The sequence below is a fragment of the Lethenteron reissneri genome, chromosome 43 (genome assembly GCF_015708825.2).
Source record: "Lethenteron reissneri isolate LAM-NWPU_2019-01 chromosome 43, ASM1570882v1, whole genome shotgun sequence".
Taxonomy (NCBI): Eukaryota; Metazoa; Chordata; class Hyperoartia; order Petromyzontiformes; family Petromyzontidae; genus Lethenteron; species Lethenteron reissneri.
Window position 1 is genome coordinate 7,525,516 of NC_083821.1, and position 23,036 is coordinate 7,548,551.

The following is a 23,036-nucleotide window of genomic DNA, read 5'->3' on the forward strand; positions in this document are numbered from 1 at the left end:
TAGCGTCCTCAAGTGACTGGATGAATCACATGAACCCACTTTGCTGAACAATATGAGTTCAGACACACGCGCAATTTGACGCGAGTTTCGTGAGCCCACAATTCGATACTAAACGATACATCGATGCATTGTTACGGCAAATATGTACAAGTAATTGTGGTACACTTTCATGTTCACAAGCATATGTGCTTATAAGGCAATAGTTTGTGTTTTTATAACTGGACATTGAATTGAGATTGATCAATGTTTCATTAAAATGAAAGTTTGAGAACCATTGATAGTAAACATTATGAATCTTTATAAATAGCATTATATACACGACATTTGCGTAGTCATTATTTGTCTCCAATGAGCAAATATGTGATAAATATTAAGTATTTTACCTACAATTGTGACAAAATCACCATCAATGCACACACTCCTGTCGGATCTCGGAAGCTAAGCAGCGTTGAGCCTGGTTAGCTGGTGGATGGGTAACCACCACTAAGGCTTGCCAGGTGTTGTAGGCGTGCACTGTGAAGGATCATGCTATGCTACTTGTGGAAGTTTTTTTCCATGTTCTCCGGTTTCCAACCTCATGAAGCCAAACATTGATTAAACCGAATTCGCCAAACATCACAATGCAGCAGGCTCCTTCTGAAAACGACTCAGTGAGGCTGTACTGAGTCAACAAATATCAGTATTATTTTGACCGATTGATTAATTTCAGAATCTGAAAAAGCGTGCTAATAAAATGACAGCCAATATAAACTTACCGCAATGCGCTTTGGGCAAACGATTTTGACAAGAGCGTGGTTTACCTTTCACCGCTGACTAAAATGTATAAATTAACGGGGAAAAAGCGGTAATAGATTCACACGCGTTAGCACAGTGTTCTTCGAGCCAGCAATGCATTGAAGCATCGCGGCCAGCGAACACATGAATGCATATGCATGAGGTGGTGTTATATGGCTCTTGACGGTCCTCATGTAAGCCCTGCCTTGCCCTATGACTGTGGGAAGGGTGCGTCCAGCTGAATGGAGTGGGTGATGGATATGGGACCGCAAGAGAGCCACTGGGCTGTGAATCAACATCGCAACCACGAGAGAGGAAGGCAAAGACAAGACAGCCTTGTGCGTGCGCGCGTGCGTGTGTGCGAGTTGCTATGCGCGTGCACTCGAGTGTGCGCTGGGGCGGTGTGCTCTTGAACACACGCTACATTACAATCGAAATGACAAAAAATAACTCAACATATTGTGTCATTAACATTGTGGCCTTGAAAGGGAAAATATATATAAGAAGTGGCATTTCGGGTGATGTGCGATGAAGAATGGCCATTTCCTGAATTGCGACGTATATTTTCAATACAGCAACACCCATTGCTGTAGCGTACTTCTACGCTCCCGCGTCAACGCTTTTCACTTTCGCCAAACTATACTGAAGCAGTGTGGTGAGGCATGGTCGAGTAACCCCCCCCCACCCCACTATGTGCACAATGTGGAGGAGAGGCCCTCATCCAGCAGTGAATTTACACAAAGGCTGTTTACGTTCACGATCGATTGATGAGACAATCCACTGCAGATTATGTCAAAGGGGACATTTTGAAAAATCGGAAATAACATTGGCTATCTAATTTACGTCTGCAACATACCCTGGAACGGAAGAAATTTACACAATTTGCTGATGCATACCGTTTGAATGGTTAAAATAAAATCGTAAAAAAAAACATACAAAACAGTTATTGTATCTCAAATCTTCGCATATAAATGACAATTGCATGGTTGTTGTAAACTTTTAAGTGACTTACACTGCAGCCAGAAATCACACCTTTAGTTTACGGCAATGGAAAAAGTGATTTTTCCAGTAGCAATTGCACAGCATCGCTACATATTTCGGGAGCAGATGTGTTCATGCCCTGGCCTGAAGCCACTAAGATCTGTGTTTTATTTGCCCGTGAAATATTTCTGATGGTACGTTTCTTAACATCTCTGTGCTTGATTCAATATTTTTAACTCCCGAGTTCCCGTAAGATCTACCGGAGAGCTCACGTTGAGGAATAACAACTTCTGGCCGCTAAATTCCTGCATTTGATCCAAAAATCACATTTCCACTCATATTTTTCTCGCTCTGCAATGGTTCCAATGTTCGTCTCTAAGAGCCCCACCTTTTTCAGTCGGGTATAGACGAGGGCTTCCCCACGTTGCAAATTAGTTGCGGTGGCTGTTTGACCTTGCTCCACACCACATTGATTAATGCGGGTAGGTGAAGGCAGGGAGCATAGACATAGAAGCATACAAGTGCAGTACAATTTGCAGCCTATAACACCACCTCCTGTATACATGGCAGCCACCCATCTAAGCAGGTTCAAGCTCCAGCTTGGCTTCTGAGATCTGACGAATTGGGCACATATTGGGTGGTTTGGCCATCGACAGCACGGCTCAAGCGTCCCGTTAATCACGTGACTTCTGTGTGGCCACACCCACTCTGAATCCCTCCCTTCTCCCCGCCCCCTATGAAAACAGACGCTTCTCTGTGCAGCAGCGTCGCGGCCGCTTTACGTGGATCTTCTTCCACCCTACCCTCATCATTCCTGACCCCTTCGCTCCCATTTGCCATTCTTTTCCATCCTCTTACTCTTATTTCCCATTCTTGCTCTCCTCTCATTCTCTTCCCCATTCCTCTTTCATATTTTTATTAATTACATCCTTGACTCTAATAAATAGGGTTTTCCCCTTTTTTCTGGCAATAAAACTGAAACCTTTTTATGAGGATTCATGTCTGCATTAAACACAATACCTGCAGTCAAATGCAAACAAAAAAGACACTATGATAATATATGTTTTGCCCTTGAAACTTGACGTGGTGCACCATGGGTAAACAGTTGCTCGTATTGTGTATTACGTTGCACGTAATATGAAGCGGATACAATGAATGATGTACAAATCTATATATATAAAATCGTTCATGTCTGTCTGTCTGTGTGTGTGTGTGTGTGGACTTTGGCCCATACGCACTTTCATTGGACGGCGGTTGCCCCTGGCAACGGCTAGCCACGCCTTCGCCGCTTTCATTGGACCTGGCAACGGCTAGCCACGCCTTCGCCAAGGGCTGCAGTTTCATTGGACGGCGGTTGCCCCTGCCAACGGCTAGCCACGCCTTCGCCACTTTCATAAGCTCCGTATTTAATTAAATATTAGCCATTACACAGTATTGTTGGAGCGCTAGGGGGGGGGGGGAAGGAACGCCACCCGTACCCTGCCTCTTCCAAGCCGACAATTTTAGGCGAGGCCGCAGGCTTTGCACGCTACTAGGCCTCGACACCCACCACGCCACTCTGAGGTAAATTCATCAAAGTTTTTCCTACTCTTCACTACACCCCCACCACAATGTGTGCTATTAATATTACTTTTAAACCCAACGCGCCAACAATCGATTACTTTAATGTTCACTGTACAAATACTCATTAAGCTGGGTGAGCGTACTGCCAGTCTATCATGTACACTGTAGCCTGCTTATTAAGCTCGGTGAGCGTACTGCCACTCTATCATGTACACTCTAGCCTGCTTATGAAGCTGAGTGCGTGTACTGGCAGTCTATAATGTGGACTCTTGCCTAGTTATTATAATCGATTCTTTATATGTTCTTTGTACAAACAGTCATTAAGCTGCTTGAGCGACCCCAGTTCGATTCCAACTCACGCCCACCACCGCTGACGATTATTTGAAACGGACCTGGCCCTCCCCTAGGTCCACTCAGCCTCAAAAGCGTAACTGCTGTCGTGTGTGAACATCGTCACTGGGGAGACAAAGGCGGCGGGGCATCGTGGATCCAAGTCCCGGGCGAAGCCGGGTCATGTGTATGTGTGTTTGTGTTTATGTGTATGTCTGTGTGTCTCTATGTATGTGTGTATGTATGTGTATGTATGTGTTTGTGTGTATGTGTGTGTATGTATGTGGGTTTTTTTAATGTCTTTATGTGTATGTCTGCGTGTCTCTATGTATGTGTGTATGTACGTATGTGTTTGTGTGTATGTATGTGTGTGTGTATGTATGTGTGTGTCTATGTATGTGTGTGTATGTGTGTGTATGTATGTGTGTTATGTGTCTGTCTGTGTCTGCATGTATGTGTGTGTGTATTGTGTATGTGTTTGTGTGCATGTATGTGTGTGTTTGTGTGTATGTGTATGTCTGTGTGTATGTGTTTGTGTGTATGTGTGTGTGGGGAGCGGTAGTGTAGTGGTTAGCGCGCTGCGCTATGAACCTGGCGACCCGGGTTCGATTCCCGCTCACGGCAAACACCAGTGACGATTATCTGAAACGGTCCTGGGCCTCCCCTAGGTCGACTCAGCCTTAAATGAGTACCTGGTGCGGTGTGTAAACATCGCCACTAGGGAGACAAAGGCGGTCGGGCGTGGTGCTGGCCACCCACCCCCTCGTGTACCGTTCCGGCCTTCATAGGTGCTCGCTAACAGCACTTGCCCCTACAGTCTGTTCAGGCTATACGGGGGATCTTTGTGTGTATGTGTGTGTATGTATGTGTGTGTATGTGTTTGTATGTGTTTGTGTGTTTACGCTCGCATTACACAAATGTGTTGCTGGTCTAAGGCGTTCCTCGCACAGCATTGCTGCTTTATTATTTCAGTCGTTTACTGCCTTACGCACCCTGAAAGTCGTGTGTGTCTGCAGCAAGCGCGTGTATGTGTACCTATGGACGCGCGCGCGTGTGTTGTGTAGGGGGAACGGTAGTGTAGTGCTTAGCGTGCTGTCTGTGTCTGTGTGTGTGTGTGTCTGTCTGTGTCTGTCTGTGTGTGTCTGCGTGTGTCTGTGTGTGTGTCTGTGCGTGTGTGGTGTGTGAGGAGCGGTGGGTGTAGTGCTTAACGCTACGCTGCGCTACCAACCCGGCGAACCCAGTTCCATTCCCGCTCACGGCCACCACCGGTGACGATTATTTGAACCTCCCCTAGGTCCACTCAGCCTCAAACGAGTAACTGGTGTGGCGTATTAACATCGGCACTTGGGAGACAAAGGCGGCCGTGCGTGAGTGGTGAGGGAGGGAGAGTCGTGAGGGAGGGAGAGTGCTGAGGGAGGGAGAGTGGTAAGGGAGGGAGAGTGGTGAGGGAGGGACTCAGCCGCAAAACGAGTAACTGGTGTGGCGTATTAACATCGCCACTGGGGAGACAAAGGCGGCCGGGCGTGGTGGATACAAGTCCCGGGCGAAGCCGGGTAGTACAGCTAGTACGTATGTAAAATGGTAAAGCTTATAATTTGTTTAGCACTGTTTTCTGTCATGAAGCGATATAATTAGGATACCCTGCAAAAGCAATTGATCAGCAACTACAGTAGAACTCATGCCACATACAGTAATCGATTGCAGTAGATCAACATAGCCTTCATGCTTGGAAATCCTCAGCTACCAATGCACTGTATGGATCTCGAAACTGCTGCTAAAACACACACTTCATGGAATCTATGTTGTGCTTGTTCCCTGCCTGTTAAGTGGCAGGATTACGTTTCTTTTGTGTGAACACATTTAAAATACTGTTAGTGCCAGGGTCCCATCGTCCTGACAAAATAACAGAATCATTCAAGAATTAACCTTCGAAACCAGGCTTATTCGAGTCAGGTTTAGTTAGGGGACAAACAAAAATGCACAGAGGGGGATTGGCACAAAATCATTCGCCCAGTGGCTGAATGCATGAAAACAAGAGGAGACATTTCGCCGTTACTGCTGTAAATGTCAAACTCAATGAGCATTCCACTGAACAAAGGTGTTTAATACAATGGTAACACAATATCGTCCTTAACAACAGATCAAAGAAGATGATGATGATGGTGATGACGATGATGTTTAATAATAGCGTATGGCCATTTGTCAATCTACTGCTGGATGACGGCCTCCCCTGGCTGTGTGGTCATCAAGATTGTTGGCCCATACTTCCCCACGTATCATCAGCGCTTGGAGGGCGAGGGCCCAGGACTGCTTCAGACATCACCTGCCACTGATGTTAACCACGCCTAACAATCACAGCACTGGGGGACATCATGCGGAGGCTGCTGATAATGACAACATGGTAGATGGTGCCAAACCAAACCTGTATCACTCGGGCAACCAATCAATCTACGATGTACAACTCGTCACATTCAGCAAAAAAGTTGAGCCGGATGTCCAGAGATATTCTAGCGGTGTACTTGTTCCACAACAAAGAGGGTTCGGGATATACGAGTGAGCGGCATAATGCACTGGAGGTAAAATTCATGTCGAGTAGCCTAAATCCGAATGCGTGCTCCGGAATGATAGGGGGTGGGATTCTACAGAATTAGGCACCCTCGAAATTTATACCTTTTGGCCAAGGAGATTGTTGTTGGCACGCGCTGAATTAAGAAGGTGAAATAAATTACAAAAGTGTTTTCGGTGTGTGTCGTTTGAGGCTCAGTGCCCATACAACGCATAAATCGCATTCACATAAAGAACCCAAGGATGTAATCCTTCTCAAGTCACCCTAATTTTATGGCGCTCGTAAAATTGCCAAGGAAATACTACGAATAAAAATGCTCCCCAACGCCGTACAAAGGAGTACCTTTATTGAGGCTAAAATGAGCGTTACGGTTTTCTCAGGCTTAAAAATGGGAGCATTGTTGATTGCTTTAACGCGTAGGCTTTAGCGACCAATATCATCCATAATACAGCCAATATGTTAACGCATGCACGCATACATACAGACCAACATAATAATGCAATGAACAATATTCAAAATACAGGTTTTTTTGGGTTAGATCGTGTAAATATATAATTGTGTCGTTAAACCCCCACCACCCGACACAGCCAATTGGTAAGGTTTGTCACATGAACAGAACGTGCCAATTGGTTACTAGTACAGCACCACTGGTTGTGTGTTGGAGAGCAAAGCCACTGGTGTACTGCACTAGTGACGAATTGGCACGTGTTGTTTACGTGACAAACCATACTAGTTGGCTGTGTCGGGTGGTGGCGGGTTTAACTTGAACTTGAACGACACATTTATATATTTACGTGTGCTAACCCAAACCACCTGTGTTATGGATTGTTGATTGCGTTTCAATATAGGGCTCTGCTTTCAAACTCACGCCCTAAATGAATTGGAAACTTTTAACTGGAGTCGTGGGGAGGTGCAAAACCCGGTGCAGAATAAAAAGAAAGAAATCAATGGCACCTTTAATGTTTTGGGGAAAAAAGTCACACAGGAAGACATGAATAGAACTCGTGAACCTTAAAGCAATGCATTATGGGTAAAATGTGTTTGATCAGTACTTGTGAAATGCATGGCAGGTTGTGTTGGAACATTCAATTGCTCATCCAATAACATTTTTGTTTAACTGCACGTAGCCATTTTAAAATTCGACCTGTAGTTTGTGGGCAGCGGTGGTGCAGCGGTCAGCACTATAAACCCACCAACATGGGTTCCATTCCCGATCATGGCGAACATGCACGGAGATTGATATCTGAACCTTTATTGTGTCCTCTCTTCACCGATCCTCACCCCCCACTTCCTAGCACGATGAAGTACAGTCCAACAGACTCCCACAACTGACATGGTGTTGGGATGCCTTCATCAAGCAGTGGATTGATAAAGCGATACAAATGATGATTATAAAAACAAAATAAATACAGTACCGCACCTCTGATTAGCAGTTGTCTACATACGGTGAAAAATAAGTTCAACATACATACGTGTAAATAAAGTACAGTAAGATTCATCTTCTTGGTTCTTTCAGTAAAGTCACGTAGAATGGAGCGTCTTATCGACAGACCTGTTCGACAGACCTGTTCTTCACCTGAGGACGGCTGCTTTCGTTGTGGCCGAAACGTCGTGAGAATTATTTATTATGTTTTATTTTTATTATGTTTTATTCTTTTTTTATTTCCATTCCACGTGACTTTACCGAAAGAACCAAGAAGATGAATCCCCGCAGTCACGAAAGCTTTAAATCGAAAAAATACGGTAAGATTCTCACGAATGAATGCTGTAACAGAAGCCTCCTATGATGAAGAATAACTGTGGCCAACATTGTTACAACGGGCCCGATTGCCCTGAAGATGTGAGGGTTACCCACAATTTCCCCCAACGCAAGCAGCTGTGAGAAGAAGCAGACACAGTCGGACAAGCGAACCCAACACGAACGTCTCCCTTCACCTGGTTATCATCCACGCTACCATGGGGAAAGAGTGAGAGGCACGCAAATATACAGCAGCAGGCGTCGGGGTCGGGATCGAACCAACGGATCTCCTGCGTAGCGATCGTGGTAGTCAACATCTCCTAGCCACCGCGGCGTATTGCGAGTGACAACACGCTTTAAGATGTTCTGTGTTCATATTTTGTTTGTTGCGGTTACACCCGACTTAAGAGCCGCATGGCTCACAGGGCTATACCTAATAAATGAAACTTGAAACTTGAAAACATCAAACCAGAACGCTCTGGCGCTGCCAACGCAGCTCGCGACCTCAACACTCCGGCCAGCGTGGCGTACGCACGCGCGCCACGTGCTGCGTGAAAGTGAATGCGCACGTGTGAGCACAAACGTGTGAGCGATGCCCCAATGTTCTCTCCGTACCTTCATCAGGTGCTTGTTCACCCATTTCGTGAAGGTTTTCTTCTGAACACGATCACGCTCATCTGCGATGAGAAGGAGAAGAAGAAGAGGCAATATTGGGTCATTACATTCCTCTTGTGGATTCCGAACGGGGGTTATTCAAGGCTCAACAGCGGATAGTGCCACCTCACCTGAATGGGAGCGCACACAAACGCACACCGGCAGTGCAGTGGTTAGCACGCTGCGCTACGAACCCGCCGGCCCGAGTTCGATCCCCGCTCGTGACCAACAACAGTGACGATTATCTAAACGGGTCCTGAGCCTCCCCGAGGTTGACTCAGCCTTAAATGAGTGCCTGATGCAATGTGTAAACATCAGCTTCGATGGAAACAAAGGCGGCCGGGCATGGTACTGACCACCCACGCCACCCCCCCTCACCCCGTGAGCTGTGCCGGCCTTCATAGGTGCTACTCGCTAACCGCACTTGCCCCAACAATTTGTGAAGGTTACATGGGGGATCTTTGCATTTGCGGAAGAGTGGTTGCAGTGTTTTGTGCAATGTTCTATGAACTTGATGATGAGAGTTGAATTCCCATCCGTAAATAACATCAGGGGTGAATGGTGTCTGAACCTGACCTAGGATCTCTCCTGGGGTCATCTCAACCTTAAATTAGCAGCTTGTACAATGTATAAACATCAGCATTGTGGAGACCAAAAGCAACCGTGCATGCTACTGGCCATATTACCCACTTGCATGCTATACAGGTAACCACTATCCTTATCATGCATATTTGGGGTAAACAGTTGTACCAAAAGGCATTGGTATTGAACGGCGTATGTTGTATGTAGATCATGGTGTGAGTGCTTGCAGTGTGTAAGTCTCTTGCTTGAACCTGTAAAATCACAGCTCCGCCACATCTCTTCACGACAATGGCTGTTCGCTTTAACATATCCTCGTAACATTCTCTTAACAGCAGCTGGTTGTGCGAGCTTTTCCGTTCTAGGCGGCGTTAGGAATGCTTCCGAGGAACCCTATAGCCCTCGGCTTTCACACCGCAGTGGTGCGGACATGAAGCCACTTGTTGAGCGAACGTTATTTACTGCTGCTCGCTCTCACATCCCGGCCTCTCGCAGGAGGCCTCATACACGTGAATAACGACTTCTGGCTTTAATCAGTTCCTCAGTTGGCTGCCCCCATGGTGACTTTAAAGTGAGGTTCAACATTGGCACATCCCACAGTCTCGGGCTGCTTGTACGATGCATGCCACGCCTTACGGGGCTTTTTTTTGTATCGCCGCGGCTTTCATTTCAGGTAAAGGCCAAATAAAATCCTGTTTAATGCTGTTCGTTGGAATGCTTTAACAAGGCAATGGACGTTCAAAACAACCGCTTGTCCCGATGTTATTGTGAAATGAATATAAACAGTAATATTAGTCTTAACTATTTGTATTAGTACTTTATGAAACTGATTTAAGTCACGTTCATTTTTTCAAATACACGGTCTGCACATAAGTTATGCAGACTATATGGCATGTTAGCCATTGCCGTTGGTAGGCACGGAGATAGCAGAGATGGAAATGCTTAGAACATGGGGCACCTTAATAGAAAATAATCACTCGTATCATTGTGGGGAATTAAATTAAACAAGATGACAATATGTCACCTTCCCTTATCTCTCACTCCACGTGAATAAATAAGCATTTATTTTACACATCACATCAGCCAAATCGCCTTCTGGGAGTGCATAATTTTAGCAGAATTTGTTCAACATAAGCGAACTCTGGACCGGCTTAACATTCAGTGCCTCAAAAAGAGTCAAGACATGCTTTAACCTGTCTGGTGAACTGCCAGATGTTTATAAGCCCTAATCGTAACGTATTACTGATGACAATGACACCCACACAGTATCACAAAGGTCCCACCTTGTTAACAATAGTACAAAAATAATAATTTAATCTATTACTTTATGAAGGCCCCCCCCATGTTGAACACTGTGATTCTAGATTTGAAGCTTTCGTGACTGCAAGGATTCATATTCTTAGGTTTTTTCGGTAAAGTCACGTAGGTAAAAAATTAAAATTAATAGAAGTAAAATAAAACTAAAATAAAAATCACGACGTTTCGGAGGCAACACAAGCTTCCGTCTTCAGGTGGAACCGTCACAGCACGCTTGCTGTACTTGATACAGCTTGTGTTGCCTCCAAAACGTCGTGATTTTTATTTTATTTTTATTTTACTTTCATTAATTTTAATGTTTTACCTACGTGACTTTACCGAAAAAACCTAAGAATTTGGTCACAGGAATTGTTTTACCAAACTTTACCACAATGGTCAGTTCGGGTTAGTGAACGCGGTGCCCAGGAGTCAGTCAGTTCAGATTATCACTCGTCACTGATGTTAGCTACGGACAGGAATCGAATTTGGTCGTCCGGGGTTCATACCGCAGTGCGCTAACATCTGCACCACCACTCCACGCTAAGATTACCCGAGGCCAAACCTCAACGATGCTTTTAGCCGAAACCCTGTCGCGCCCGATAGATGGACAAGCACATTAAACACACGGTAAATGAAAATTAGAAATTCCTGGCTGCTCTTGTGACATGCCCGAGCACTCTGCCACTTGGCTCTGCAACCCACGGGGTCTCCCCAGTGATGGTTCACTTTTGTAATCCAATTAGCGGAAAAGCTATCGTCCGCGCAGCGTCCAGCATTGTGCAATGGAGCGTGCGCGAAGGAGCGTATGCACTGGCTAATCGAAAACCGAAATAACAGAGTCATCACGCCACTTGTGACCTGGTTCATAACAATGCGTAGCTCAGTTCGGTGACATGGCCTAACAGTAGCGCGTTCAGAGGTTCGCGTTTCGCGTCCAGTGGGACGCCCTGGTTATTACTGCTGCGCGTGGTGACCGCAATAACACGACGCGCCGTCAAATTTCACAGTGGACGTTAAAGATCCCCTGATGCCATTTGCGTGGGAAGGCAATTGTGTGATGGCGTCGGAGCTCAAGTTTGCCAAATTTGAAAATGTTGCCCGCAAAGGACTCCAGTGGAATATACCGCACGCAGCAAACATCTATGTCCAATACAAGCTTTTCCCAGTCAGTGCACACTTTATCTTTGTACACTTGGCAGCGTCCAAAACGTGTGTGTGCATATGTTTGTGATGGGGAGCGGTTGGCACACTGCACTAGCGAACCCGGCGACGCGAGTTCGAAGCCCTCTCACGGCCAGCGCCAGTGACGGCTATCCGAACCGGTCCTGGGCCTCCCCGAGGTCGACTCAACCTTAAATGAGTACCTGTTGCAGTGTGTAAACTCAGCACCGTGGAAACAAAGGTGGCCAGGCGTGGTGATGGCCACCCATCCCCTCGTGCGCCGTGCTGGCATTCATAGTTGCTACTCGCTAACAGTGCTTGCCCCAACACTCTATTTAAAGCTACATGGGGGATCTTTGTCTTTGACGGGCAGTGGTGGCTTCGTGGACAGGGCACTGACTCTGCTACGAGCCCAGCCACAATGACGCGAGTGATACAAAGCAGCCATAGTTTTCTCCTGGGTCTATTGCGCCTTCAGTGACTACCTGGTGCATTGTGTCAACATTAGCACTGGGGAGACGAAGGCGGTCATGAAGTGATGGTGGCCCAGACCGCCGTCTTACGCTCCGTTACAGCCTTAATACGTGTTCACAAACAGCACTTGCCTCAACCGTCTGCAAGGCTAGATCGGCAGTGGGACCTTTGCTTTGTGTGTGCGCACGCATGTTTTTAAATCCTTTATATTAAGTTCGCTTGCTTGCTTGCTTGCGTGCTTGCTTGCGTGCTTGCTTGCTTACGACCGTGCAAATCTTTCGGTCGTTTTTTAACCCACTTCCCGTGATCCAATCGAGCTGACATTTTCCACACAGACTCGTTGTGCGAGACAATTAATGTTCGTGAAAAAAAATTCCCAAAATTTTACACTGTTTAGGGAAAACAAATTAAATATTTAATTACCAATTGCTTAATACTGGCAGACAATCATCTGACCCACAGATGGCAGCCATCTCAAGCCAGAGGACGAGAAGACTCTAGCCGCCACGCATATAAAGGATTTATAGTGAAAAACTTTGTTTTTACGGGTTTACTTGTTTTATTTTGAAAGAGCGTTATTATCGAGGGCCCTTCCTTCTTCTCCCATGCCCGTGTTGATCCCACAGAGGGTGACTTTCGTTTACCACGTTGACCTCCGCTACACAGACCGGCGCCTTAGCGTGGGATGGACGGGGGGGGAGGGCAGCAAAGATGAAGCAAGGGTCAGATGGGCATTGCCGCTGCGCTCGAAGACAATGATGGGATCAGCTCCAAATTCTTTGGGTCTTTCGGAAAAATCACGTTGATAGGTTCAAAGAAAATAACAAGCTCCACTTGTTGATCCTTGTGGTGGCTTGCATACATTTATATGCTGCTGCTGTTACGTAATAAGGCTTTGTCCGTGCCTGCTCGAGTGAAACGCGTTTCATTTGGCCTTTTTGGTTGCACCGAATGTTAGAAATTTACGGGGAAGAAACGTGAAAAAGCGCTAACTCACAAAAGGGACTTGGCTGTGCCGTGATGTCCACGTGTGTGTTGCGTTACGGGAATGTAGCGCAGTGCCTCTTGAGGAGCGTAACGAATCAATAAGTGAAACGCAACGTGTAAGACATTAATCATCTTTGCGGTGCCTTTAATTGGAACTGTCAAAACTGTGCAGCAAATAGCTCATCAAACATCCACATTTGGCTGCTGTACAACGTTGCTTACGGCCTGAACCAATTCACCCGACTTGCCAATCCCAAAAAAATAGTTCACAATTTGGACTCGCCCATTCAAGAACCGATTCTCATATTCGCATTGTGCTCAACGCAGCGCCTCGAGTCTCCACAGAGAATCGCTTGAACTCATGATGTATACAATGTACACACATTTATAAATATATTGATTCTCACACGAACCCGTCGATGCACGCATCATGAGTGTAAGAATCTATGTTAATCGAGGCATCTTCACATGCCTAAGAACGCGTGAACCCATGATGTACAACGCACGCAAATACAAAAAAATCATTGATTCTTACATGAATGCTTCGCTGTACACATCATGAGTGTAAAAATCCATTTTAATCGAGGCATATCTACATGCCTACGTGTATGCGAATTCGCAATGCATTCAAGGCTGAGGATTAAATACATTACATTCGTCAGAAGCATCCATCATCAGAAGGCAGAGTGTCAATGCATGTGGGTCAGTGGCTCATCCATTGACGCTCGTGCGTTGATAATATTGTAATGCACTATTGGCCACAGTCACTCTGTTTCCCGCTATACTACACACAATGCTTAGCCGCCCCACCAATGCACCCCCCCCCCCCCCGTTGTATTTCTGTTGCTATATTGACAGCTCAATTTAGTGCTTCTAATTAGGTGACAATTCATGAGTCAACTGCTGAATGAAGGTACCTCCCCGACACTGCTGCCCGTGAGGGTTTAGTTTGGACCAGTTGGGATGTCATTGACCACTGACGGCCAGGAATTGAACTCGGGTCACTTGGCTCTGAGCGCAGCGCATGGAACGTTTTGCAGCCTGCTCCCCATTTACACATTTTTTTGTAAATGTTTTATTTCATTAAAAGCCATTTAAAAATTTGCGATATCTATTTATATAGAACACTACGAACAAACACTGCCCCTCCCAAGCCGTCTCGAAAAGGAATCAATGAGATGATTGAAATACGATCAAAGTTCTGTGCGTGCTTAGTCTCTGTTCCAAGACACATTTTTTTTTGTTTACTGCGCGATGGTGCCTTGCCTATTTGAAAAATGTCTTTTTTGAGCACTCGACTTTTCCAAAGAACATCGTCACTGTAAGGAATCCTTAACAAGGAGTTAATACTTCCTCTCAGTGGTTATATTTATCTCTTGATATGTCATTTAAATATCAAATCCATGGCACTTATTTATCACATTTACCATCACAATCAGGGGCGCTTGTAAATACTCATTGGTCTACAGCCCTATAAAGTGTCATCACAGTATTTATGTGGTGTGAGCGGTAGTTTCCCATGGCCTTTATTTGCCAAGGTAAATACAATACCAGGCGATAGTGGAAAATAATAAATGAAATAGTGAGTAAGCCAGTGGTCTTTATTTGTGAAAGCCACATTTTTTTCCAGACAGCAGCAGGGGATAACTTGACATCTTTTCACGAAATGATCTTGAAGAGATCTGCATTTACAGGAGAACGGATGTCTCGAGCCAGCGATTACAATAAAAAAACAAGGGTTGTTCCAACAACGTATGCCATTTATTTGCCGTTCCATTCTCGACAAGGGTAGTGCAGACTTCTGCACATTTAAGAAAGCAGTGATACAAGCCTTTTTATCGCTGGAAAATGCAGTATTCCACTCCTCAGATATCCACGAGAAAATATTTACCAGACACGCTAACCCGGAATCCGCTCAGACTAAAACCACGTGCAGCTGAGACTGCTTGCTCAAATATATCTGTAAAGTAGTGTGTACCTGCTTGTATACATTTTAAGCTTTGACACATTCCTCGAAAATAAAACCCTTGTTTAATCCATAAAGTCACTAAGTTTTCTGTCTGTTGATATCTGCATAACTCGATATGCCACAGTTTGTGCTCGGCAAGTCACATGTGGTGGAAGAGTAGGCCAAACACCATCTAGAGGTCCTCTCGAGAGCTCGCTATATGAGAGGCCCTACCGCCAGAAGCCGTGGTGTAAGCAAGCAATTGCAGGGCTGCACCTTTGCCTCATGCAATCAGGTGACAGTCCATTGAGACAGAATGTCTCATGCAATTGACAGCTGGAAAATGTGGTAATGTACAATTTAATATTTACTTCTGAAGCAATGTGGCAATTGCTCTTGCAAAAGCGAAACAATCTAACTTGTAATGCTGTAAAATTTCGATTTAAAGTTTTCGTGACTGCAGGGATTCATATTCTTGGTTCTTTCGGTAAAGTCACATAGAAGGTAAATAATAAAATAATAAAAATACATGGGTTTTTTTTGGGTGTGTATTTTTTATGTCACGTATATGTGATATTTTGAGAACAATGTAAGTAATAAATGCCAGTTGGCAACATTTTGTAACTTAATTATTTAAGTCACGATTAAAATACTGAATTATATTTGTACGTAAAATAAATATTTATCTCGACAGGCTTAATGAAAAATGTTTAGCCACAGCGGCGTGCTGGTTAGTCATACTAACAACACTTAATATCGTGCCGTAAAAATGGCAAACAATTACGTGCACGCTGGTTTCTTATATTGGTACGTGCATGGGAAAATATGGTCGCTCATAATGCAGTAATCGTGGGTTTATCCCTGCCACGATGTTTCCAAATGTGTTTCGATCTATAAACAAACCTCGCCTTCATTGACAAGCACGATGAGTGCAGAATCATCTTGTCCATCTACTTAGCAAAATAAGGCCACGTTTCTTTATTTTTTACAGCCACAGTTTTGGGGTGCGATTTTTTTCGCTCTCAAATTTGCAAAAATAACACGACCCGAAAATTCGGAATATACCCAGTAATCGTCATCCCCGTGCTGCAAAAACTTGGCAGGACCCTGCTGATAGAGTCATGAGATTCAGAGAGGCTTTCCTTGTTAAACAAGCACAGTAGTGGTAATAATAATAAAGGTCAGAATCACAATCTTGATTTATCCTGGAGAAATCCGATGAGCTATGACGCTCTTTTTCACAGATGTCCAGTAGGGTGCGGGTCAGAAAGTTACAACATCAAACAACAACAAAAACACGATAGGAGCGCCAAGTATAAGAAAGAGTAAACAAATCACGAAAAATAAATTCGTAAAATAGATGACGAATCTAAGTTCAAATTTGATAAATAGACCAATTCCCAATACTGAGGAAAGGCAGCAAAACAGCAAGGTCACCTTATTTTAGAGGGAATCTTGATTTCCACGAGGCAGTTTAGATGTTGGGTGCCCTGTGCCTCCCACACACACACGTGTGCTTCGACAACTCTAGAGAGCAGATCATTAACTTTCCACACACTACTGTAGTTCAGAAGGCACGGGGCTATGAAGGGCCTCTGGGTATACAGTATTAGACATGAGCCGACAACATTCCTTGGGTTGCCTGCCAACAAGACTGCAAATTTGCAACATCCATCAATTTGCCTGTCTCAATTAAAGAACACAACAAGCAATAATAACAACTATTCACAAAGCCTTATCATGGAAAAATATATAATTGTTCATGCTCTGGGCAATGAACCTTCTTAAAAGCTCTGAATAAGTACCACTGCCGGAGTAGGATAAATTCCTCAAACGTCAGCCTATCTTTTGTTATTAGGCAGTGTTAATGACAACCAGCCTTCAAGTTTCAAGTTTTATTTATTAGGTATAGCCCTGTGAGCCATCCGGCTCTTGAATCGGGTGCAACCGCAACAAACAAAAAAACAAAAACATGAACAAGAAAACATCTTAAAGTGACTATGTGCAAACAGAAAATCCAAGAAAAGACAGCAACATATTGCAGAAAAAACACCGTACACCAACACTGTGTGCAAAAATCCCAGTGGGATGCAAGTCAAACAACAACAACAACCACCACAAGACAACTTAGATTAAGGCCATCAGTCTAACTCTGTACTACAACAAACAAACATGGCCAAACCGAAAAACTGCCTGGTGGCAGTCAGCTCGCAATCGAATGTTTACGAGCTCAAATCTTGGTTGGGGATTGACTCAACCCATCATCTCTCTGTGGTCGCTAAAGTGACTACAAATTTGTTGGGGGGGGGGGGGGTGATTCAACAGTGACTGCCATCGCAGTCCGTTATATTTTTTTTTTGGGAGTTAATTTCATGAAATCGATTCTGACAAATGGGGGCTGGGGAGGTGGCAGAAAAGTTGGCGCATTGCTGCCATGGACCCAGTCACCTGATTGCGGTTCTCAGCCATGGGTAGCTAACATGAGTGGTGAGCGACATCTGAACTGTCTATATGATAGAGGTTTTTTGGTTAGATCGCGTAAATATATAAATGTGCCGTTAAAACCCGCCACCACCCGACGCAACCAACTAGTAAGGGTTGTCACGTAAACCCGAACGTGGCAATTCGTCACTAGTACAGCACACCGGTGTGTTGGAGAGCCAAGCCACAACATTTACAATGTGAGCACGATGCTTCGCCAGTAATTACAACTAGCTTCATCAGGCGACAGCCAGATTTGTGCTGTACGAGTGACGAATTGGCACGTTCTGTTTACGTGACAACCATTACTCGTTGGCTGTGTCGGGTGGTGGCGGGTTTTAACGACACATTTATATATTTACGCGCTCTAACCCAAAAACCTCTATTATGGATATTGGTCACGAAAGCCTACTATGTGTTAAACTGAACTCTCTCTGTTCACCCCTTCACCAACCAGCAGCAGCGGTCAGCGTGGTGAATGTATTGATTTCCTTTAATGTCATGTTATTCTGGACAACATATGCATATTTTGTCAATTCTGGGGGGATTGTTGGTTGTAAAGTAAAAAAAACACAGACGTGGGTCTGTTTTCACCTAGAAAATATTGGTGCCGAAGGCTGATAGGTTGACGGACTACAATGGTATTTTATTTATTATCTCATGGGGAAACAGACCCCTTCGCGTATATTTTACAATCCATTCTGGAATTGCTCAAAAAAATCACTCAACATACATACTGGTGCGTTAATTTTATACGTAGGCTTTCACGATCAATATTATAAGTCATAATACTATTTTTGGGGTTAGGTCTGAGCTCCTATTAGCAACCTGACGATGCTGGATGTAATCGCCAGCAGACCGTCCGTGCCCCCATGTACATGTTGTGAGATCTGCTCTCCAACAATAACACCGGTGGTGTTGCTGAAGCAGTCAAACATTTGTCCACGTTTCGATTTGCGTGGCACTTTTATTCAATTGCCATGTCAGGTGGAGGAGGGTTCAGGACACATTTTTGTACGTGACCTACCCCAAAGAACAAAAACATTTATATGAGATATAGATACGCCATCTTGGTTCTTTCGGTAAAGTCACGTAGAAGGGAAGTAATAAAATAATTATTTTATTTTATTATGTTTTATTTTTATTATTTTATTACTTCCCTTCTACGTGACTTTACCGAAAGAACCAAGAAAATGAATCCCTGCAGTCACGAAAGCTTTAAATCGAAATATAGATACACGTCATCATTTTCTATGCAAGGTGATTGTGTTGTTTGCCTTGTGTGGAACCTGCCTTTTTGTGTCATATGGTTCATGTTTTAATATCCAATCGCCCAAAGAATGCGTTACATACACTCAGGGGTATGTCCTCACCACGCTGTCTTAAATACATTTCAAAGCACTATCAACACATATCTTTGTTCATCCAAAATAATAATTAAAAAAACATCTCACTTTCCCGAATCTCAGGAGTACATCAAATTTACGTAGGAACTTTTGGTAAGTTTTTATAACCGTTGACAATCGTGATAGATTATAATCTATCACATCTATAACTATAGATGTAGGTACTTGTGGTTGTGGATTTGCTTTTAAAGCAGGCTCCTTCTCGATGTTTGAGCTACGTGACCTCTTACGACCCGGAGTGACGGCCACAGTTAACGCTTTCCAAGCGTGTTGAATGCACTGTGATCTTCATTCACGGATGTCAAAACAATCCCATTAAACTCCTCGCAATCCTCTAAAGAACGCGGGCGGCATCGCCATGCTTCTACGTACGGTACTGTCAACGTTTGACTAGCTTAGCATCGGTAAGCGTTATACCCGCATCGCACAATATTTAAGAAATGCGATCCTCACATATTCGATTTCCCAGAGCACACGACACTTTACAGCGACTATACAGCAGCAGCAATGATGGCATAATGACTTTAAGCCCTCACCAAACCTCCTACGCATTTCACAAGTAGTACTAATCGCATATCTGCATTTCCCATAAATATGCTAAATTCATCTTGATATGCAAATTATTTTGTCAAGGCGCTCTTCGCCCCTCCATCCCAGCTTAAATAGACGCTCCAAGCCTGGGGTGTGTCATTCAGACTCTGTCTTCTCGACAGACCTATTCTCCACCTGAGGACGGCTACTTGCGTTGTGGCCGAAACGTCGTGAGAATTATTTTATTGTTTTATTTTATTATTTTATTCTTTCCATTCTACGTTACTTTACCGAAAGAACCAAGAAGATGAATCCCTGCAGTCACGAAAGCTTTAAATCGAAAAATGATAATGTTTTTAACCTGAAAATCCCCACTGAGTATCAAGACTTTGTCACGAGATTTCCTCATTGGGTCGCTTGTCCAATTCCTTCTAAGGAGTGTTTTATATAAGATTACGAATTACATCTTATTTCATCTATATTCTTTCAGGTTAGTGCCTTTTATCCGTGACAATCCTTCATGTTGTATTAAACATTTCATCGCAGGGTAACACAGGGCACAACCTTTTTGATGTAACATGCTCCTGTAATAATTATAAGTGGTATATCTAATTATAATGCCTTTGTTAAATGGGGGAAAGGTGCAGCCTTGCAAGTGCTTGCTCAAGCCACTGCTGGTGGAAGGCCCTCCACTAGAGGGAGTGCCAGAGAGAGGACCCAATAAGTGGTTTATCCTATCTTACCACGCTGACCAGACAGAACAGGTGGGAATACCCACACTTTACCCCACCCACTCACTGCGGCTGTATTCATTCATAACACCGAGTTATGATCCATTTAGCACATTTAAATAAAAATGTCACTTTCACCCACGCAGAGTGTTTCAATAGACTTGGTTGGCCTTGGGAGTTAATTGAACTCCCATTATAAAGATACCTATTGAAACTAGAAAAGGATAAATACTAAAGGAGTGACCCTTTCTCGTGTGCACTGAAACACAGAGGGAGGATAACAAAAAACACCTGTAAGAAAAGAATCTCCAGTTCACACCCTCAAAGGAATTTGAGTCCATTATGTGTGTGTGTGAAAAGACAGCAGATAAATATTTAATGTCAGGAATTGTGCGAGGATGGTAAGACCGTGTAAGAACGTGAACCCAGAAAGCCTCCGAAACTAAACTATAGTTTTACATATGTTACATATTAACATAAGTTAATATGTAAAAGTTTGAACTAATCTCGCGAGGAATAACAAAAAAAGATGTATAATGCTGTACGTTAACTTGTTTTGCTGAGCTATGGAAACAAGGCCACGTGTTTTTAAACAAAACAGTGTCTGAGTAACAGCTGGCAGAAATAACAAAACACGCGGAGTGGTACTGAATAACATTACTTACTGAAGCACTTATGTTCAAATAAACATGCATACTAAATACATTATGTAGACAGTACGTCCCATTAATAGCAAAGGGTGTTCCAAAATATTACAGGAAACAACTGCGTTAAATTATAAACAATTAAGATAATGCAGTTTCAGGGTGTGTGTGTGTGTGATGTGCATCTGGTACATGTGGTTTCTGTTTGTGGAGGGTGTGTGTGGTGCTGGCAACCAGCCACACATACCTCACACAGACAACAGCTAACAATATTAAAGCGGCAATGTTCACGTAACTTGAGCTTCAGTAAACTGAACATGCATGATGATACAAAACAACATTTAAACTAAAACTAAATAAAATTTAATTGTACTAGGTAAGGCCCATTGAGCTAAATAGTTATTTTTCAGAAGCGACCTGGCCACAAATGATAGGTCAACGAAGTGGCTTATCGCGTGGACATTTATATCAGCCCAAAAAAACTCTCAACGCAAATGTGGACAGAAAAACCGGAGAACCTGGAGAAAAATCCACGTGACCACAGGAGAGAGAGAACATGCAAACTCCCAAACATTTAGTCAAGAGCTACCATTTGTTACCATTAAGAGTTAAGTAGCCTCATTTGGCTGGACCGCTATTGCTCTAACACCCGACCATATATCAGCGGCAGGCCCGATGCGATCCCGGCATATTCAACAGGCGCGTGGGGGGGGGTGGTGGCATGGACACGCGCTACAGCAACAACAAATAAGTATAACCCGTAAAAACAAAGTTTTTCACTATAAATCCTTTATATGCGTGGCGGCTAGAGTCCTCTCGTCCTCTGGCTTGAGATGGCTGCCACCTATGGGTCAGATGATTGTGTGCCAGTATTAAGCAATTGGTAATTAAATATTTAATTTGTTTTCCCTAAACAGTGTAAAATTTTGGAGAAAAATTTTTTGCACGAACATTAATTGTCTCGCACAACGAGTCTGTGTGCAAAATGTCAGCTCGATTGGATCACTGGAAGTGGGTTAAAAAACGACCGAAAGATTTGCACGGTCGTAAGCAAGCAAGCACGCAAGCAAGCAAGCGAACTTAATATAAAGGATTGAAAAACCACGAGACCCAAAACGAGAAGGCCACCGAGTATCCCAACCCACCGGTACAGCACATCAGAGACGCCAGGCTACCGCCGCCGGTCAGATCAGCCGCCCGCCACTCTCTGTTGTAGAGCGAGGAGGATGAGGATGAGACGGAGGAGGGGGAAGCCACGGACAGTCTCTCGGGCGTTTGCGACACCACCACGAAGCTGTCGGCCGTGGCGCCCCTAAAAACGGCGTCTTCGAACACGTTGTTTTCCAGAAATCCCGGGGAGTTGCTGAACGCCATTTGTCCGGCAGTCCTCCGGGCAGGATGCGGCTTCTTTTTAGGATTCTACTCGGGCGGGTTAGGGGGCTGTGATGCTGCTGCCGTGCTGCCGACTTGGGCTCACTGCCAAGGGCACTCACTCACTCTCTCTCTTGGCCACGATTGGGTCTCGTTGTTCTGCTGCTGCAGAATATCTTTATAGGCGTTTTCCTTTTTTTTCACTCTCTCTCTCTCTCCCACTCTGCGTACCCCCACCCTTTCCGCCAAGGAAACCTCGACCTCCCCAACCCTCTCTCCTCTCATTCTCACTCTTACTAGGGGTGGACTGGCCACACCTACCTGGGGCCGGCCCTTGAAGCAAAAAACAAGTCGAAAAATTCAAACAATTGGTGCCCTGGGATCAGTGTGCAGTCATTTTGATTGATGGCAAAGGCTAACACGTTTCGGTGGACAGTGTATGACACAGAAACGTACGCTGGACAGAACGAGAATAAGTGGATCTTCTTTTTCTGAGCAAGGAAAATAAACAACAGGATGAGTGTTGAAGGTGGGGCAAAAAAATAAAGATTTCCTTTGAATTTGATGTTCATGTCTCTACATTGCCTTCCTGTCCACTTTTAGAATAACATGCAGCAAAATGTGCAGTGCCAGACAAAAGCACATTTTATTTTAACACAAACTAAGGGGAGCATCAACGCAGAGCTTTTGAGACAAATAAGTTGGCCGGCGTGAAACTGAACCTCCTCAAAGCGAACACGCAGCGTGAAATTTGCAATAACATTCTTTATAGCATTTGCCACTGAGGGTATAGAACGAAAAAAAGATGTGATACTCCGTTG

General features: G+C 44.3%; 1 protein-coding gene across 1 annotated transcript in view; it reads right to left on the minus strand.

Moving 5' to 3' along the window:
* The window catches only part of LOC133353311 (plectin-like), a 125,476-nt gene extending 103,110 nt beyond the window's left edge, over positions 1–22,366 (minus strand). The window contains 2 exon segments of the mRNA XM_061569448.1: positions 8,568–8,629; positions 21,990–22,366. Of these exon segments, the coding sequence (XP_061425432.1) occupies positions 8,568–8,629; positions 21,990–22,218 (291 nt within the window). The 5' untranslated portion in view covers positions 22,219–22,366.
* Positions 22,367–23,036: the final 670 nt, after the last annotated feature.